The 21,081-nt window shown below is 41.0% G+C and overlaps 2 protein-coding genes across 2 annotated transcripts; both read right to left on the bottom strand.

Moving 5' to 3' along the window:
• Positions 1-1,834: 1,834 nt before the first annotated feature.
• LOC116863292 (olfactory receptor 1L6-like) lies at positions 1,835-2,764 on the bottom strand. Its single transcript, XM_032850789.1, has one exon. The coding sequence runs from the start codon at positions 2,762-2,764 to the stop codon at positions 1,835-1,837; it is 930 nt and encodes a 309-aa protein (XP_032706680.1).
• An 11,995-nt stretch (positions 2,765-14,759) lies between these two features.
• On the bottom strand, positions 14,760-15,787 carry LOC116863291 (olfactory receptor 1L6). The gene has a single exon (XM_032850788.1). It carries the CDS (start codon positions 15,690-15,692, stop codon positions 14,760-14,762), a length of 933 nt encoding a protein of 310 aa, XP_032706679.1. The 5' UTR covers positions 15,693-15,787.
• Between the last annotated feature and the right edge of the window lie 5,294 nt (positions 15,788-21,081).

The raw sequence follows: 21,081 nt of genomic DNA, 5'->3' as shown, positions 1-21,081 counted from the left end.
CCCTTCAACGGACAAATGGATAAGGAAGATGTGGTCCATATACACTATGGAGTATTATGCCTCCATCAGAAAGGATGAATACCCAACATTTGTAGCAACACGGACGGGACTGGAAGAGATTATGCTGAGTGAAATAAGTCAAGCAGAGAAAGTCAGTTATCATATGGTTTCACTTATTTGTGGAGCATAACAAACAGCATGGAGGACAAGGGGAGATGGAGAGGAGAAGGGAGTTGAGGGAAATTGGAAGGGGAGGTGAACCATGAGAGACTATGAACTCTGAAAAACAATCTGAGGGTTTTGAAGGGGCGGGGGGTGGGAGGTTGGGGGAACCAGGTTGTGGGTATTAGAGAGGGCACGGATTGCATGGAGCACTGGGTGTGGTGCAAAAACAATGAATACTGTTATGCTGAAAATAAATTAAAAAAATAATAAAAAGAATACCCAGTTCAGAATCCCATATTATATTTAACTTGTTTCCCCCAGTCTAGAATAATCTCACAAACTTTGCTTGACTTTCATATACTTGGCATCTTTGAATATTATGGGGTGCTTGTTTTCTAGAATGGCCCTCAATCTGGTTTATTTTTTGCTTCTTCATGACTAGATTCAGGCTATCCATTTTTGGCAGGACTATCATAGAAGTGACATTTTATTCTCATTGCATCCTATCAGGCGGCACACAATTTTGAATTGTCCCATTACTGCTGATGTTCATTTTGATTACTTGATTAAAATGTCATCTCAGAGACTTCTCTGCAAAGTTACTTTTCCTCTTTGTTAGCAACAAATATTTTATGAAATGCTGTAATTATCCCATTCCTCATCAAAATTCTTCCCATCTATTCATTTATCTATATTGGTATGGACTCATGTTTCTTAACCTTATTCAGTGAGTTATAATTTATTTCTTTTGATATATTCCCACCATTCTCCAGATGGTGGGCACTTTCTTGTTTTATATCTCAGGATGTTCCAGGATCATCTCATTTTTTCTCTGCTCCAGTCCTGGAATCTGCTACGTCTCCAAAAGCCAGGCTCCCAATAGGTTTACCATCTTCAGGACACACCGAATCACCCCTCTGTAAGGATACTCTCATCACCCATTTTTGGATCTGACTGCCCTTTCAAGGATCGACGCCACACAGATGCCTATTTTGTCACTGAGGGAAATGAGACTTAGAGAGAGTGATAGCCTTCTTCACAAAAGGCCAGGTTGTGACCTAATTAAAAGTTTCTTGACTTAGAATCCTAGAGCTTTTTTTTACCATGCCAGGTTAGTCCATTACCCCTTAGACCATGAAGTAAACAGCTGTCAACAGTTAGAGCTTTGTTATATTTACATTTGTATTATATTTTACTAAGCAAATCTGTGCAGGTCCAAGGAAATCTTGTGTAGAATTGATGACTTATTTGGTATTAAACCATATGACTAAATTGTTGAAAATACACATGGAGAAGCATTTCTTCCTTATTTTTTTATGGTTAAACATATTGGTTTATACTGGCAAATTACATAAAATGCATGAACTAGAGATTATAAGAAGGAAGGGATAAAGGAAGAAGGGAGGGGTGGAGGAATTATTTTATAACCTATTAAATATTTATAATTATTATATTTAATTTTATGAAAAAGAAAGTAAAATTCTGATTATAGTCAGCTGTTGGCAGTCTTTTCCTCTCTGATAACTAGACTATAAGTACTTTGGAGGACAGAAGTGATTTATCTTGCCTTTGTCACAGAATTAAACTTCATACCTACAGGTAATATGTGCTTAACCTTTAATTGTTGAATCAATGAGTAAACTCCTAGAGGGATCAGAATATTAGTATTCTATTCTTTTCTCCTAGTCAACTTCCTCAAGGCTCGTTTCATGTCCTTGTTCCTAAGACTGTAGATAAAAGGGTTTAGCATAGGGATTACCACTGTATAAATAATGGTGACCACACGGTCCTTTGTCACTGAGTAGGTGGATGAAGGGCGAATGTACACAGAAATGGCAGTCCCATAGAATAGTGCCACAACTGTGAGGTGGGATCCACAGGTGGAGAAGACCTTGTACCTGCCTCCCCCAGAAGGGACCCTCAGAACAGCACGGGTGATGAAAACATAAGAGACAATGATCAAGATGAAGGGACTCATGATCACAAAGGAGCCCTCTGTGAAGGCCAGAAGCTCATTGACCGAGGTGTCAGAGCAGGAGAGCGTCAGCAGTGGCTGGACGTCACAGAAGAAGTGGTGGATGACGTTGGGCCCACAGAAGGAGAGGCGGGCCATGAGAATTGTGTGGGTGAGTGAGTGGAGGTGGGACAGCACCCAGGATGCCGTCGCCAGCAGGAGACAGCGCTGGGGGCTCATGGTCATGGTGTAATGCAGCGGGTGACAGATGGCAGTGTAGCGGTCAAGAGCCATGGCAGCAAGAAGGAAGCTGTCAGTGATCGCACAGGCCACAAAGAAATACATCTGTGTGAAGCACTGGGCAAAGGGGACCTTCTTGTTCTTGCTCAGCATGTTTGCCAGCATCCTTGGCACAATGACATTTGTAAAGCAGATGTCCACGAAAAATAGATTGGAGAGGAAGAAGTACATGGGGGTATGGAGGCGGGCATCCCCCCAGATGGCTGCAATGATGACTGAGTTGCCAGCCACATTGACCAGATACATGGCAAGGAAGCTGGCAAAGAGCCACCCCTGCTCTTTGGGGTCACTGGTCAGTCCCAGGAGGAGGAATTCAGCAACATGGCTCTGGTTTCCCCTTGACATTGTTAGCCTGCAAGTAGAAAATATAAAGGAATGTTAGGCGTGTGTCCTGGTTTGGAGTCTCCAGTTATAACTTCCTGTGGGTGGCTGGCTGGTATAATTGATGGGAGTATGGATTTTGGTGTCCCAGCTTTCTGGCTTTCCACTCTGGCTCTGGCACTGATTCACACAGAGTACGAAGTCACCTTCTGAACTTTCATTTCCTTCATCAGCAAAGGCAGAAATTATTAAATTTACCTCCTCAGACTATTCTGTTTTGGCCTGGATTTCTCTCTGTTTGACTTTCTAAAAATGGATATCAGAAGATCTTAACTTCTCACTGAAGAAAAGACAGATATATATTCTAGAGGACATGTTCTTAGCTCCAGCCTCTTTGGTAAAAGATTGCAGAATGGGTTGGGGTGTTGGAATAATGTATCAGGAGTGTCATGAAACTGGGAAGGCTACAATCCCCTGGGAGATGAAATGATACAGTATGGGGGGCAGGCCACTTTCTGGTAATGGGAGGGCTTCTGTCTGGTTTGGTTAAACTTTTTATTCCATGCAGGTTGGTGGCATTAAGAAAGTCATAACAGTAGTAACAGGTGCACATCATGACAGTAGATTAGAGTGGACTCGAGCCATAGGTGCTTGTCTGAGCATGAAAATTATATAAAAGGTGCAGGTTATACTGAGAGGATAGCAAATTTCTGGGCTTCAGGAACTGGATTTTTACCCTTGAAATGGGTGCAGAGCAGCAAACTCCAGAAGGAACAAAGCAGGACCCAGTTTGGAAGGAACTGTGGCTCTGATCAGCGTTTATAAAGGCAGAGACTCGGCTGCCATGGGACACGATCAGAAATCCATTACCAGGGCACCTGGGTGGCTCAGTGGGTTAAGCCTCTGCCTTCAGCAGAGGTCATGATCTCAGGGTCCTGGGATCAAGCCCCACATCCGGATCTTTGCTCAGCGCAGAGCCTGCTTCCCCCTCTCTCTCTGCCTGCCTCTCTGCCTGCTTGTGATCTCTGTCTGTCAAATAAGTAGATAAAAAAATCTTAAAAAAAAAAAAAAAAAAAGAAATCCATTGCCCACCTTCCATGCCCAGGATCAAACCCTGGCTATTGGCCAGAATGACTTGATTCTGAATCAGTCACTGTACTTCAGGCCTTGACGTCCACTTTGCCTAGGGTCAGGGTCAGTTCCAGAGCAAAACTCAGGGAGAGATTTGAAGATGTGTGTCACTGACTCCAGGTAAAGGGAGAAACAGGTAAGGGAAGATGTGTGAGAGGAAGTCTACACTCAAGGACACTGAGTACGAATGAGACCCTCCCCCCACAACGTTTAAAGCACTGAAATAAAATCCCTTGTAATGCTGGAAAGGACCCATGCTGTCTGGATCTCTCTAGGCATTTTTCTAAGGAACAGAAGCATGGGCTTCTGAAGCATCTTTTTTTCTTCCAAGTGCTTGGAACTTTGGATTTGGAACAAAGTGATTTCTCCTACTTGGAAGGGCACAATGAGACACCACTGACATGGGGAGGCCCAGGATCTTAATTCCGGGAGGGTAGGGCCCTGTCTGGCTGTTAGACCCTGTATCCCCAGTTTACCGCCATATCCTTGTCTCAGGTGCCAAATGCCAGTACTGAACATATCGGGAATCTTTACATGTGCTAGACGCTGTATGATGATTGAATCCATTTAAGAACTCTGGCAGCATACAGATGAGGAAACTGAATTGTAGATTTATTACAGACTGCTCAGGAACTTGCTCAAGACCATGTTATTAGTAAGTGGCTATATTTTCAACCCAGGCAGTTTGGCCTTAAGGTCTCGTTCTTTGCCACTATGCTATATTACCCTCTGCCTATTAAAATGTATTTGCTAACAGTAATGGAATGGACAACTTTGACAGCAACTTGAATGACAGAGGCATGTTGACTAAGTGGCCAGAATTAGCTCTTTTGGATCAGGGAAATTAATGGAAACAGTCCAGGATTAGGTTTTAGTCCTGGTGTAGTTACTTACCAGCTGTTTCCCTTGGAAGATCTTTGTGCTTTATTTTTCTCATGGAAAAATGAGAGAAGTACAACACCATTTCCATCAGAATGTTGTGGGCATCAAGTGAAGGAACATATCTGAAAAGTGGTTTGTAAATGAGCAGGTGCTTTATCAGCAGTAATTGTATAAATAATATATAACATAAAGTGATATATAATAATGGAAAATAATAATCCTCATATTTAATATATAGTACCTGGTTTAGCTGGTTAGGACAAAAGAAAGTGAGGAAGTGTGTGTGAGATGGTTGGGATGACCACTGAAAGGAGAGCAAGGCTGTAGCTTCTGGAGAGGGGCAGAACAGGTAGTATTAGAATTTCCTGGCCAGAGAAGGGGAAGGGATAGAGATTCCAGTCGGTTTTCTGCTTTGCAGAGTCTTTTCTGCAGTAGTGATGGATAAATTAAGGGGCTCAATGCTGACAGTCTTCCCACAACCAGTCACTGAGAGTGTTTTTTTTTTTTAAGGTGAATATTCTTTTTAAAAATTTTTTATTTAAATTCAATTAATTAACATAGTGTATGATTAGTTTCAGAGGTAGAATTCAGCAATTCATCACTTACATATAATACCCAGTGCTCATCACAAGTGCTCTCCTTAATGCCATCACCCAGTTACCCCATTTCCCTCCAGCAACCCTCAGTTTGTTTCCCAGAGTTAAGAGGCTCTTATGGTTTGTCTCCCTCTCTGATTTCATCTTATTTTATTTTTCCCTCCTGTCGCCTATGATCCTCTGTTTTTCTTCTTAAATTCCACATATAAGTGAAATCATCTGACATTTGTCTTTCTCTGTTTGGCTTATTTCACTTATGGTTTCAAATAGCTCAGGAAAGCCAGATGACTTTTCTTCATCCAGTATTTTAGACTTACTCAAGTCTTTTGATATGGGATAAGAGACTGGTTTGCTACAGCACCCTCATTCCTGTGATTATCTCTGTGCATTCTCCTTGGTTCCAAGGCAGGCTGCTTCTGAGCTCAGACAGTGGGAGAAATGAAGAGGGCAGCAAGAGGCAAGGGGCGTGATGATAAGGTAGGTGCCTGTGTCAGGTAGTGTCAAGGGACTTGCCCAAGAAGTTTCCAATTAAGAAGCAAATGATTGAACTACAATTCAATAGTAAGAAATCTAATAACCCAGCTAAAAATGGGTTAAGGACTTGAATAGACATTTATCCAAAGAAGACATGCAAATGGTCAATAGGTATATGAAAAGACACTCAACATCACTCTTCATCAGGGAAACCAGAACCAGACTGAGGTATTGCCTCACACCTGTATGATGGTTATTATCAAAGAAACAAAAGACAACAAATACTAGCTAGGGTGTGGAAGAAAGGAACACTTCTACATTTTTGGTGGGAATGTAAATTAGTGCAGTCATTATCGAAAACCTGTAGGTTGAACCTGGAGGTTCAAGAAATAAAAAAATAGAACTACCATATGCTCCAGGAATTCCACTTCTGTGTATATCTCCAAAGAAAGCAAAATAGTGGAGATAGTAGCACTTTTATGTTCATTACAGAATTATTCATAATGGCCAAGGTACAGAAATGACTTGACTATCTATTGACAGATGAGTGGAATGTGTTATATGTCTACAATGAAATACTATTCAGCCTTAAAATCAAAGGAGAGGCTGCCAGATACGACAATGTGGGTGAATTTTTAGGACCTTATGCTAGGCAAAATAAGGCATTCACAGGGGAAAAAAAACTTAGTAATTCCACTTACGTGGTGTATCTAAAATGGTCAAATCCATAGGATCAGAAAGTGGAATGGTGGTTTCCAGAGACAGGGGAGGGGACAGTGAGGAGTTACTAATCAATGGGCATGAAGTTTCTGGTAAATAAGATGAGTGAACTCTAGAGATCTGTTATACAACGTGGGATTTCTAGTGAATGATAATGCATTGTACACTTAAATATTTGTTGAGGGTAAATCTCATATTAAGTGTTCTTAACAAAATGAAATAATTTTTTTAACAAAAAAGGAAGCAAAATAATGACAGCAGAGAGGGGACCGAGGAGAGTATTACAGATCTCTCGATCTCAGGACCACATCAGGTGTGACTGGATTGGAGTCAACTGCCAAGTCCACTGAGTGGCCTCATGGCTGGGACTGAGGGCTCTGAGGGCAGGTGGTCGTGGCTAAAGGCCTAGCCTCACCAGATTTTGGCAGAGTGACCTGGGCAAGCTGCTTAACCTTAAACCTTAGTTTTCTGGTTTAGAAAACAAGAATTATATCCTAGGATTTGCCTTTAGGCAGCTATGAGGATTCTCATAATATGCATATAAATCAGTGAATAATTTAAGTGGGACAGAATAAACTCCTGATAAATCCCAACTATAATTATTTCTTTTCTTTAACATTATTTAATGGATTTGTGTATGTAAGCCTTAGGAAACTGGCTCATATTCCATGTTCATTTAGTGCCTGAAGACATATGCAGAGATCTAAATAATCTGAGTCAGAAGAAAACTCAGAGGGGCGCCTGGGTGGCTCAGATGGTTAAGCCTCTGGCTTCAGCTCAGGTCATGATCGCCAGGTCCTGGGATTGAACCCCATGTTGGGCTCCCACCTCAGCGGTGGGGGTCTGCTTCTCCTTCTCCCACTGCTAGTGTTCTCTCTGTCTCTGTCTCTGTATCTCTGTCAAATGAATAATAATTTAAAAAAAACTTAAAAAAAAGAAGATAACTCAGAAATCATCCCTTCCTAGCCATCACCCAGGGCAGGAAACTTATAGTAGCCCTGATGGTAGTCATCTAGATTGAATACATCTAGTGACAGGGAACTCACTGCCTGTCAGTTTTTTATCCATGATGTTATATTGAGCTATAGTTATATTTTTGGTATTAAAGCCAAGAGTCAAGAATTCAAAATCTCACAGTTCCAATATCCTTTCTTAACTGACTTCAGTTACAAGTGACCACAATTTTGTTCTTCTTTTACTTGTGGAGTTATTGATTTGTTAAGCATTCGGTAAACAGTTTCGGAGTTTCGGCAGTCATGGTAGGTCGTGGGGAACACAGAGGTGTATAGATACTAAGTCACCTAACAGGTGTTTGAAGACAGTGACTATGCCTACCTGCCTTTTCACTTTTCCACATTAACTGTCTCCTGCCCTCACCCCTCCAGGACACGGCCTCAGGTTGTCCCCCTTCTCCAGTCAAGCTCTTCCTCCATCCCATCACTGATTCTCCCATGTGACAGACCCGTCACCAGCGAGGTGGAGTGTAAACAGCGACTCAGGAGTCTCAGGATCTTCTTCTATCCCCAGAAAAATCCTGCTTTCATGTGTTTTACAGATTTTTAAAAAAGGATGATTTTGAAGACAAGCTCTCAGTGCTAAAGAAAAGTATAAAAACTGATCAGTTTGGAGAGAGCCCGTTGAAACCTAATGAAGGAAATTGGTCATTTATGTATTTGTTATATTGAAGTACAGTTGACACACAATGTTCCAATAGTTTCAGGTGCACAACAGTGATTCGAAAGTCCTATACACCATGCTATGCTCACAGGAAGTGTAGCTACCATCTATCACACATTACATCACTGTCACAATACCATTGACTGTGTTCCCTGTGCTGTACTTTCCATCCTCACAACTTTTTTATTCCCTAATTGGAAACCTGTATCTCCCATTCTCTTTCACCCATTTTTGCTCCCCCCGACTCCCTTCCCCTCTATTAATCATCACTTTGTTTTCTATATTGATGTCTTTTTCTGCCTTTTTGTTTGTTTTGCTTTTTAGATTCCACATGTAAGTGAAATCATACAGTATTTGTCTTTCTCTGTCTGATGTATTTCACTTAGCATAATACCCTCTAGGTCCATCCATGTCACAAATGGCAAGATCTCATTCTTTTTTATGGCCGAGTAATATTTCATTTCATATATATATATATATATATATATATATATATATATATGGCACATGGAAGTTGGTCATTAATACTGCACTGTGAGTCTTAGGAATTTTCTTCTCTCTTACCCTTCTCTTGTTTCAGCCTTTCCCACAGCCCATGTCTCATGCTGCTCTGAAGTTGGAGTGAGGCCACTGATGTGGGTTCTCATTAGTGCAGGACTGGCTTTGGGTATACTGTTAAGCCATGCTGGGATGACAGAGGCTGGATTTTTAACTCTCAGCATCCACGTGGCTACACCATTCCTCTGAAAGTGTTGATCTCTTTGCCTGGAGTCTCACATATTCATCACAAATCCTCCCATTTTTTTGTGAATGGAGAAAGGAAACAGAAGCACATGGAGGAGTCTGAGACAAAAAAATAATGGAGGGGGTTTTGAAGGGGCGAGGGGTGGGATACTGGGGGAACCAGGTGGTGGGTATTAGAGAGGGCATGGATTGCATGGAGCACTGGGTGTGGTGCAGAAACAATGAATACTGTTATGCTGAAAAGAAATTAAAAAAAAAAATGGAGGCAGGGTGGTAAGGGTCATATGACCGGGCTTGCAGTCCTACCCATGGCATTAACGTGTTGCATGTAATTGGGCAACTCATGTTCCTTCTCTGTAAATATGAATGTATTTGTAAGTTTCAGACATTCCAGGTTAGAAACATCTAGGTTGTGTACGGTTGGCTTATCAGTTACTTACTCACTCAGGTAAGGGATGGTGACCTCAAGTGGCCTTCAGAGGATCCAAGCACCTTCTCCTCAGCCTTGCTGATCCTGACGTCTGGAGGGGGAATGGAGGGTTTGGAGCATAGGAAGAATGTTCATATCAGACCAACAAAAGGAAAAAGCCCCAACTTCTGGAGAAAGGTGTCAGGACCTGGAATGTTGGGTATGTGGGGCATGTGTGACTACTGCTTCAGTCTAAAGATAAAGTTATCAGCCCATGAGGTGACCACTTTTCTGCTTCCTCCAGAGAGGTGACTACTCAGTATAGTCCCAGGCACTAGAATCATGAGCCTTTCTTTCATTCCCAGCCGTCCACCACCTTACTGTTTCAGGTTCCATCAGATGGAGGGGGGTAGGGTGTGTGCTCAGAACTATCTGAATGTCCTGTATGTGACCTCATCCCAAGGAGGCAGGCAGCCTCCCCAGACACCAACCCTAGGGAACTCATTAAACACTGTGTCTGGGAGGGAAGTAAAGACCTCTCAGTAGAGGCCAAGGAAACCAAGGCTGCTATAGCAGTGTTTTTCCTGGATCTCCAGATAATTAGTCACTTGTTATTCCAGTGATTTCTAAGGAGACAGGGGCAAATGCATAGAGAAAGCCTGGGGCTTCTCCCGAGATGTGGGTGAATGCATAGAGTCAAGGGAAGAGTCCAGGTCTTCACATAAAAACTCCTCTTTGCTGATGAGCTGGTGCTGATACAGCCACACCTACCAATCCATTCATTAACCCCCGTCCCTTTTTAGTTGTAAATGATACATAACATGAAACTTATCATTTTAACCATTTTAAAATGTGTAGTTCAGTGGCATTAAGTTAACAGTCTTGAGCATCTTTTCATATACTTGGTGGCCATTTGTATGTCTTCTTTGGAGAAAAGCTATTCAAATCCATAGACCACCTTAAAATTGGGTTATTTTTTTTCCTAATGAATTGTAGGAAAATACAGTTTCCCCACAATATATCTTATAATGGGCTCTTAACCTCAGATATGTTTTGCAAATATTTTCTGCCATTTCCTAGGTTGCTTTTCTTCACTCTGTTTTGTTTGCTTTGTAGAAGCTTTTTAGTTTGATATATTCCAACTTGTCTAGTTTTGATTTTGTTGCCTGTGATTTTGGTGTCATATCCAAGAAATCACTGGCAACACCAATGTCAAAGAGCTTTTCCCGTAAGTTTTATACAAGAGTTTTTTTGGTTTCAGGACTTACATTTAAGTATTTAATCAATTTCAAGTTGGTTTTGGTGAGTAGTGCAAGAAAAGGGCCCAATTTCATTCTTTTGCATAGGGGTATCTAGTTTTTGTAACATCGCTTGTTGAAGAGACGACCCTTTCCTCATTGTATATTCTTGATGCCTTTGTTTAAAATTGGTTGATTGTATGGACTTGAATTCATGTCTGGGCTTTCTGTTCTTTTTCATTCATTAGTCTTTATGTCCAGACCATACTGTTTTGATATTGTTGCTTTGTAATACATTTCAAAATCATGAAATACTTTGTTTTACATTCTCAAGATTGTTTTGCTATTTGGGATTCTTTGATTCTTTGTACCTTCTTTTTAAAAAATACTTTATTTATTTATTTGAGAGAGAGAGACACACAGAGAGAGCATAAGCAGTGAGGAGGGGCTAGGGAAGAGGGAGAAGCAGACTCCCTGCTGAGCAGGAAGCAACATTTGGGGCTGGATCCTAGGACCCTGGGATCATGACCTGAGCTGAAGGCAGATGTTTAACTGACTGAGCCAGCCAGGTACCCATGTACTTTCTTTTTAAAAAAAGTTTATTTTATTTCAATTCAATTAATTAACATATAGTATATCATTAGTTTCAGAGGTAGAGTTCAGTTATTCACCAGTTGCACATAACACCCAGTGCTGATTACATCACGTGCTCCTGTTAATGCCCATCACCCAGTTACCCCACCCCCACCCACCACCCCTCCAGCAACCCTTAGTTTGTTTCCTATAGTTAAGAGTCTTTTGGCTGGAACACTGAAAAGAAATGAAATAAAATGGGGGAAAAAAGAGCCTTTTGTGGTTTGTCCCTCTCCCTGATTTCATCTTGTTTTATTTTTCCCTCCCTTTGTACTTTCATATGAATTTTAGGATTCCTTTATTTATTGCTGTATATGCCATTGGGATTTTAAGATCTTAATAGGGATTGAATTGGGTCTGTAGATCACTTTGGTTAGGGTGGTATTTTAATGGGGTCCCTGGGTGTCTCAGTTGGTTAAGTATCTGCCTTTAGCTTGGGTCATGATCTCAGGGTCCTAGGATCAAGCCCTGCATCAGGCTTCTTGCCCAGTGGAGAGTTAGCTTTTCCCTCTGTCTCTCCCCTTGCTCATGCATGCATGCTCTCTCTCTCAAATAAATAAATAAATAAATAAATAAATAAATAAATAAATCTTAAAAAAAGAATGGTTTTTAAACAATACTTAGTCTTCCAATCCATAAACAGGTGATATTTTGCCATATATTTGGGACATTCTTTAATTTTTCATCAAATGTTTTTGTTTACATTATTTAAGTCTTTCACCTTGTTAATTGAGTTTATTCATAAGTAATTTATTCTTTCTGATGCTACAGGTGGGGTAGTTTACTTCTTTCCTTTCAGACTGTTCATCATGAATGTCCAGATCACAACTGAATCCTTAACCCCTGCCTTCTCAGCCCCCAGTCTCCTTTCCATTCCTCCATCGCACCTTCATTATCAATGTACTGAAGGCCTTCATGTCATTAAAGTCGATGGACAGTCTTCCAGGCTTATTTGGCTTAAACTCTGTTATTTTAATGTTGATTAATAGTCACAGCCTCTTTTTTTTATATAATCATTTTTTAAATTTATTTTCAGCATAACAGTATTCATTGTTTTTGTACCACACCCAGTGCTCCATGAAATCTGTGCCCTCTCTAATACCCACCACCTGGTTCCCCCAACCTCCTAACCCCCCCACCTCTTCAAACCCTTCAGATTGTTTTTCAGAGTCCATAGTCTCTCATGGTTCAACTCCCCTTCCAATTTCCCCCAACTCCCTTCTCCTAACTCCCCATGTCCTCCATGCTATTTGTTATGCTCCACAAATAAGTGAAACCGTATGATAATTGACTCTCTCTGCTTGACTTAGTTCACTCAGCATAATCTCTTCCAGTCCCGTCCATGTTGCTACAAAAGTTGGGTATTCATCCTTTCTGATGGAGGCATAGTACTCCATAGTGTATATGGACCACATAGTCACAGCCTCTTGAAATTTCTGTTCTTGGATGATAGGACTACTCCTTTTCTGTCCTCTTTGTTAATGCCTTCTCTGTTAGACTCTTCAGTGTCAGAAATATGCAGCACTCTTCTCTAGGTTGTCCTCAGCATTCATGTTTCACACCCCTCCTAGTTTATGTCACTCGATCTCATTATAAGGCAAAGCATGTTCAGGGAACTAAATTTTTCTTAGTTTAGTATTGAGCAAAATCATATATATATATATCAAAATCATATATATATATATATATTTATATATATATATATATATATAAAATGAGCTTGCAGTAGAAGGACCTGATACATTTCCCTTCACAGTCTCCTCATCAAACAACATGCTTCTGGTATTATTCCACTGTTGGATTCAAGCAGTATCACAGGTCATCTGTCTATATGGTGGGAGGGGGAGCTGTCGAGGGGTTTACTGATCTATTCCCAAGGGCCATGTAGAAGCACTTCACCTGACTTGGTGAAGGGTTCAGAAGGTGTGCCTAGACCTTTGCTCTGACTATACATAGTTCCAGAAGGGATTTATTTCATTCTTACTGATGTTTATTAGCAAATTTCCAAGTTCACCCTAGGCTCCCTTGTTTGGATAGCAAAACTTTGGTTAAAGTCCTTTGATACTATCTGCTCATCAGCTCACTTTCAGAGGGTGTTGAGATAGCTTATGGAAGTGCCTCTGATTCTGGCAGAGACAGTCCTCTAGCTGTCATTGAGAAGCTTAGGACTAACCTGGGGGACAGATCTGTAACACTTTCACCACACCTATTTCATGGTCTCTTTTTTCAAAAAAGTATTTTTTTTTATTTGAGAGAGAGATCATGTAAGAGCACATGCAGGCAGAAGGAAAGGGAGAAGCAAACTCCCTGCTGAGCATGGAGCCCAGTGTGGGACTCCATCCTGGGACTCTCAGATCATGACCTGAGCTGAAGGCAGGTGCTTAACCAACTGAGCCACCCAGGCCCCCCTCATTGTCTCTCGTTATTTAGAATTCCCTTTAGTGTGAACTTCAGGGAGATCATTTGTTGACAATCAGTTGTGGTTACAAGTAGTAGGAGTCAAATCTAGACCACAGTATTTAGATGCCAGTGCAAAATCTTCAAGAGGTTTCCACAGCTTCTGAGAGAGTGATGATTAATGTTTACAATGGTGTCTGCTCCATCAGCTTTGGTCTCTGAGTGTTTAAAATGAGCTGTACTCTATGCTTTTCAATGATGAACGTACAGTGTCAATATGATAAATCTTTGGTTTCAGGTCCAACAATTTTGATGTTGTTTGTTTCCTCAATACAACCTAGCTTATCCTGACTGTCACACATTCGTTTTTCCCAGGCTCAAAAGGGCATTTCAGTGAGGATCATGGCCATGTGGACAAAGACAGAATTAAGAGGGAAGGGGAAAGGACTCAAGTGCTGAGAATTCACAACTTGGTGCTGGCGGGGGGAGTGGGGACATTACATCTGCTTTGAAGATTCTCCATCTTTCCAGCCTTATGCTCTCTGTTCTCAAACTGAACAAGCCTCCCAGGCCTTCCCACCGTCCCTCAAACACATTCCAGTGTTTATAGCTTCTTCCTCTTTGTGTAGGACCCACTGTTTGGAATACTCTGCCCATTTCCTGCTGTATTGAACTTTTGTCTGTCAAAATCAATCTATCCTTAAGGACAATTATTCCAAAAAGGTCTTTCCCAATTCCCTACCAAATTCATGTAACTTCTTCTCAAAACCAACAGGGCTTTGTACTTTCTTGAGTCCTAGCCAAAATCTAGCCCATAGAAGAGGTATTTGGAGATAACTTTGTTCCACTTCAATATAGCTTTATTTATATACATAGCAGAAACAGCTTTCCTGAAATGTGGATTCCTAGCAGTACTTGGTCTGGGATTGCACATGTAACTGGTCAAGGTCATTGATAGAACAAAGTGCCCTAACTTCTAGGTCAGGGCTCTTATTGTTTTCCAGCACTACCTTCTATGACCTGTTTGGGTCCCATGGGAAACATGGGTAGGAGGGAAAGATAGTGTGATCATCTCTTAGGTCATCTCGTAATTAAGGTGTTCCAACTATTTGTTCTTTCTACAAGTGAATTCTGTCCCTTAATTTCCTCAAACCCCTCTTCATATCTTTGTTCCTCAGGCTATAGATAAAGGGGTTCAGCATGGGTGTCACTACTGTGTACATGACTGTGGCTACCCGGTCCTTCACCACTGAGTACATGGACAGGGGCCTAAAGTAGACATAGATGATACTCCCATAGAACAAGGCCACGACAGTGAGGTGGGAGCCACAGGTGGAGAAGGCCTTCCACTTGCCAGCCGCAGAGGGAATTCTGAGCACAGTGATGATGATTCGCAGGTAGGAGAAGAGGATGCATAGGAAGGGGGTCGCGATGACAGCCAGGGTCTCAGTCATGACCACTATCTGGCTGGAGGATGTGTCAGAGCAGGAGAGCTTTAGCACAGGCTGGGTATCACAAAAGAAGTGCTTGATGACATGGGAGGCACAGAAGGACAGGCGGGACATGAGTAGCACCCGGAGCAGGGCGTGCAGGTGGGAAATGGTGCAAGAAGCCAGCAGCATGAGGTGGCAACGCCGTGGATTCATGACCGTATCATAATGGAAGGGGTTGCAGATGGCTACCAGCCGGTCTATGGCCATAGATGCCAACAGGTAACTGTCAGTGTTCCCACAGGCCATGAAGAAGTACATCTGGACCAGGCAACCCACGAAGGAGATAGCCTTGGTCTCTGATAGTAAATTTGCCAACATCTTGGGCATGATGGCTGTTGTGAAACAGATATCCATGAAGGACAGGTTGCTGAGGAAAAAGTACATAGGGGTATGGAGTCGGGAGTCAGAATGTATGGCCAGGATGATGAGTATGTTGCCCATGACAGTGACCAGGTACATGATGAAGAAGATGGCAAAGAGTGGTTTCTGTAGCTGAGGGTTGGAAGAGATGCCCAGGAGGATAAAGCCTGAGTCGCTGCTGTAGTTCTTTGTCTCCATGTCTGTGCCTTCGTGGACAGGGTGTGGAGAAGCAGTTGGAGAGATGTGAAGGGCAATTTCATCAAGTCACCTTCCTCCCTAATCTCCAGACTATGAAAAAAATCCCCCTGCTTTGTTAGAATTTTAAATAGCATTTACTTTAAGAAACTACTGGGAAGACAGAGTAAAATCCAACATGGAAAAAATAAAGAAAATTCTAATCTGCTTTCTCAATAAGAAGCTAAAGGTTTATCCCAAGTGTCTTAGGAACTTCTCCATAGCCTGATATGTGTGAGTTCTTCTCAATTCTCTCTTTTTTTAAATTTATTTTCAGCATAACAGTATTCATTGTTTTTGTACCACACCCAGTGCTCCATGCAGTCCGTGCCCTCTCTAATACCCACCACCTGGTTCCCCCAACCTCCCACCCCATTCTCAGGTTGTTTCTTGACCAGATGCTTATTCTCTCCCACCCCCTTCATGTTCCAGGGAAGAAGCTATTGGGTTTTGCCTGGAGTCAGGATACTTTCATTGAAGACATATCCATGAATTGTGTCCTCTCCTGAGAATTCTGTCCTACTCTTTAGAGCAGAGGTGGTGGCTGTGGTAATGGGAATAGGATAAAAGTGACCATCAATGACATCGGTGCTCCTTGGTATCCACAGAAATTAGATGAGCTTTGCCTAGGTCTTCATAGCATAACCTGCTTCATGCTTCATGTTTATTTAAGCAATTTTTTTTTTTTGGCTAAAATGCTCTGAATACATAAGGTTTTGGTTCAGGGCTGCCAGTCAAAATAGGAATACTACCGTGAAGAGCCTACATTACTGTGTTTAATTTTTAAAGTATATATTTTTCTGATTAAACAACTATGAGATCCTCATTCTCAATATTCAAATATCATTGGAATAGAAAGCTTTCAACATTAAGTCCCTTCCTTACCAATATCATGGATAAGAAACACACATTAAAAGTTATGGTCATTTTGGGAGGTGATAGAGGTCTTAACTAACTCTACTGTGGTATCATTTCCAAATTTGTTTGTGTATCAAGTCCTCATGTTGTACACCTTAAACTTACACAATATTACATGTCCATTACACCTCAGTAAAGCTGGAGAGAGAAGTCAGTTTTCTCAATTAATAACATCCAGTGTGACTGTAATATACCCTAGGGGATTTTTTAATGGGAGTTGAGAAAGTCATTGTAAAACTCATCTAGAAGAAGAAATGGCTACAGAATGACAAAATAATTTTTGAAAAAATTAGAATAACAGCAGAGAAGTTTTCTAACCAAAACTCAAAGCATGTAATAATGAAGCACAGTAAGATAATGTTACACACAGACAAAAACAAAGGATAGGTCACCTTTAAGTACTCTATGTACCTGTACTTAGACATGTATATGGACCTTGAACTATGTGCTACTTCATATAATATGTTTATTTCATAATGATGAAAAATGGATGACATACTATATAAGATACTTGATATTATGGTAATTGTATCTTTAGAAGAGATAAGGCTAGATTTCTATCTAACACACATAGAAATAAATCCCATATGAATGAACAAACTAAAAGTAAAAATATCCAAACTGTAAAGTAAGTATTAGCCAAAAAGCAGTATATTTTTAGTGGTCTCAAAACAGGGATAGCATTCCAGTGAAGAAAAAAGTGTAGAGGCTGAATGACAAAATACTGTATTCAAAAATCTGAAAATTTTACCAAAAGAGATGATACATAAAGCTAAACTTTACAGTAATCACTCAAAAAAATATCTTCAACACATTTACCAAACCACGGAGAAAATGTCCAACTTCTTTAGTAACCAGAAAACACACATTGGACTGAAATACAATTTTCACCCTTTGGATGGTCAGTGCAGTTTCTTTTACAACATACATTTAGAAAAAGAGCCTGACATGTACCAATAAAGAGAGGGCAATCACTATACCCTTTCTGGTAATCTCTATCAGAGTTGAATACACATTTATTTATTGAATAATTACCCTCACAGAAATCTACTCTGTAGAGAGAGTAGTACATGTGTAGCACAAAGATGCGTACACCTTTCTATCTTATTATCTTAGCATTGCTTTAATGCCAAACAAAACAATATAAACAAACAAAACACTCCCCAGAAAAACATCCTAAGTACCCACAATAGGTGAATTATTAGAGCATTTTATAATGCATTCTCCTTACTCATAAAGAAATAGTGTGGCTCATGTCAGCCAACATTTATTTGTATATGTCACATGGTGAGCTGAGTGCTTGGCATGTCTTCTTTCTTTCTTTCTTTCTTTCTTTCTTTCTTTCTTTAAATTTAAAGTCAGTTAGCTGACATATAGTACATCATTAGTTTCAGATGTTGTGTTCAGCAACTCATCAGCTGCCTATGTGCTCATCACATCCCGTGCCTTATGTTACACACTGAGCTAAGTGCTTAGCATGCAGTTTTTCATTCTATTTTCTCCAAATCCTAGAGATAGGCATTATTATTATCCCTATTTAACAGAGAAAAAATAGAATTGAACAAAGTTAAGTGACCAGATCCCATAGTTAGTAAGTGGTAGAGCAGGAATTCTTCTCTTCTCTTCTAATTTATTTTATTTATTTTTGAAAGAGAGAGAGTACAGGCACACGCTGGCACAGGTGAGGGGCCAGAGGGAGAGAAAGAGAGAAACTCAAGCAGACTCCCTGGCAGATGTCAGGCTTGATCCCGACCCTGACATCATGACCTGAGCTGAAATCAAGGGTCAGATGCCTAACCAGCTGAGCCACCAGGCGCCCCACAAAGCTGGGATTTTTATTCAGGCAATCTGATGGCAGAGGAGAAGCCATTTATTGTTAAGCTATATTACCAAGGTTACACTACTGTCCATGATATTTTGTTAAAAGCAGATTGAGGAACGATATGTACAGAATAATCCCATTTTTGTGAAGCAGAATTCTTTCTTTATGTGTTGTGTTTGTCGTGGCTTGTGTGTTTACTTATGTGTGGCTTCCTTCTGAAGTGAGATTGAAGGCATGCTGTGAGGAGTTCCTTCCATATTTCACTTTTTATTTTATTCATATTTTGAAAGTATTGGACATCTATTTCTTTATATTAATTGTACAACCAAAACTGAAAGTTCCCTATACTTCCAATTTTCAGAGAGCTCGAGTTGTGTGCATATTTCAAAGTTATTTTCTCTGCATAGATCTAGGCAAATACTATATACAATAATGGGGTCCGTGTGTCTATGATGCTTTTCTCCCCACAGTTGGTGTTACAGAGGATATTTGTGTGTGTGTGTGTGTGTTGCACTCATGAGACAGTTTCTCTGGTATCGAATGCATCCTGAAATGTGGAAGGCTGAGTTGGAGTGCATGAACTTTGAATGTTTTAATAAACACTCCCAATCTGAGACACATACACCTTTCATCCCACTGTTGGGCAGGGTATTCATTTGACTCTCTGGACTTTTTCTCCATTTCGTTCACCATGTCTTTCAGCCTCACTGCTAGGACGTCGTTTTCCCTGGTAGGTGAATGGCCATCTGATCCTCTTTGGGCTTGCACCTGGAATTCCCCAGATCTAGGCAGTATTTCTCAGGGGCAGTAGTTACCCCCATCCCACTGAGCTGATAAAATTGTGTATTTCCTTATGCCTTGGGCAAGTCACTTGTCTCCCTAGAGCTGTCAGTAAGATGTGCTGGTTCTATTTTCTGTCCTGCCTACTCCTGTCATCTGGACACTCTAGTGCCCCTTAATATACGCATATACCTGTGATACCATCACATTAAATTGCATTAACTATGTGCAGTTTTTGGTTTATCAATTATACCTCAATAAGGGTGTAGAAAAAAGAAGGAGAAGGGGAAGGGAAGGGATAGAGGGAGAGAGTGAAGGGGGAAGAAATGGGAGAGGGGAGAGGGAGGAAGAACAGGAGGCTAAGAAGGAGAGGAAAAATAAAAGGCACCCCACAGCCTGTTATCTCTGCAGACTTACCCACACAGGTAATGATAAGAGAACCCTGCCCATTTGGCGGTCCCTGAACACTTTCAAAAGCAGAGCTGAAAAGAATTCAGTGATTCTGACTGCTGTTGAGAAGGTGGTTGAGCGGTCTCTGTGTCTTATGTCTGTGAGTCTCAAGGATGAAAGCCCCACTTACTTGCAATACTTGTTTGCTGCCCCCAGGGGGACCATTGGTAGGAGATAACTGGAGCTGTCTAGTCCAAGATACTTACACATCCTGCCTATCCTGAGATTTTAATATGAAAATGCAGTGTTAACAAATGATTCTAGTAGAATTCAGAAATGAAGTGCCTGTGCCTCCTTAAAAATTTAGCCTATAAAACTTTTTTTATAAAGGGGGGATGTGTGCCTGGGTGGTTCTGTCAGTTGAGCCTCTGACTCTTGGTTTTGGTTCAGGTCATGATCTCAGGGTGGTGAGATCAATCCCCGCATCGAGCTCTGTGCGTTGTGTGGAGTCTGCTTGAGATTCTCTCTCCCCTTTTCCTCTACATGCCCACCCCCAAATAAATAAATAAATCTTAAAAAAAAATAGTTTAGCCTCCCTATCCCATCAATGCTGGTTTGCCCTGACCACCTAAGGGGGATGTGAAGCTTCCTCACAACTCTTGGGATGAATAGGAAGCACCATGGGTCTTGATTCACAGCCAATTTAAGAGTAAAAATGGGTTCCCCTTTCTTCACATCCTCTCCAACACATGTTGTTTCCTGTCTTGCTAATTTTGGCCATTCTAACTGGTCTAAGGTGGTATCTCAATGTGGTTTTAATTTGAATCTCCCTGATGGCTAGTGATGATGAATATTTTTTCATGTGTCTGATAGCCATTTGTATGTCTTCATTGGAGAAGTGTCTTTTCATATCTTCTGCCCATTTTTTGATATGATTGTCTGTTTTGTGTGTGTTGAGTTTGAGGAGTTCTTTATAGATCCTGGATATCAACCTTTTGTCTGTACTGTCATTTGCAAATATCTTCTCCCATTCTGTGCATTGCCTCTTTGTTTTTTTGACTGTTTCCTTTGCTGTGCAGAAGCTTTTGATCTTGATGAAGTCCCAAAAGTTCATTTTTGCTTTTGTTTCCTTTGCCTTTGGAGACATATCTTGAAAGAAGTTGCTGTGGCTGATATGTTCTCCTCTAGGATTCTGATGGATTCCTCTCTCATGTTGAGATCTTTTATCTATTTTGAGTTTATCTTTGTGTACGGTGTAAGAGAATGGTCGAGTTTCATTCTTCTGCATATAGCTGTCCAGTTTTCCCAGCACCATTTATTGAAGAGACTGTCTTTTTTTCCACTGTATATTTTTTCCTGTTTTGTCGAAGATCAATTGACCATAGAGTTGAGGGTCCATATCTGGGCTCTCTACTCTGTTCCACTGGTCTATGTGTCTGTTTT

This window comes from Lontra canadensis, unplaced genomic scaffold, assembly GCF_010015895.1.
Source record: "Lontra canadensis isolate GAN:19392208 unplaced genomic scaffold, GSC_riverotter_1.0 scaffold869, whole genome shotgun sequence".
In the NCBI taxonomy this organism is placed as follows: domain Eukaryota; kingdom Metazoa; phylum Chordata; class Mammalia; order Carnivora; family Mustelidae; genus Lontra; species Lontra canadensis.
This window is presented reverse-complemented; position numbering and strand designations above follow the sequence as displayed.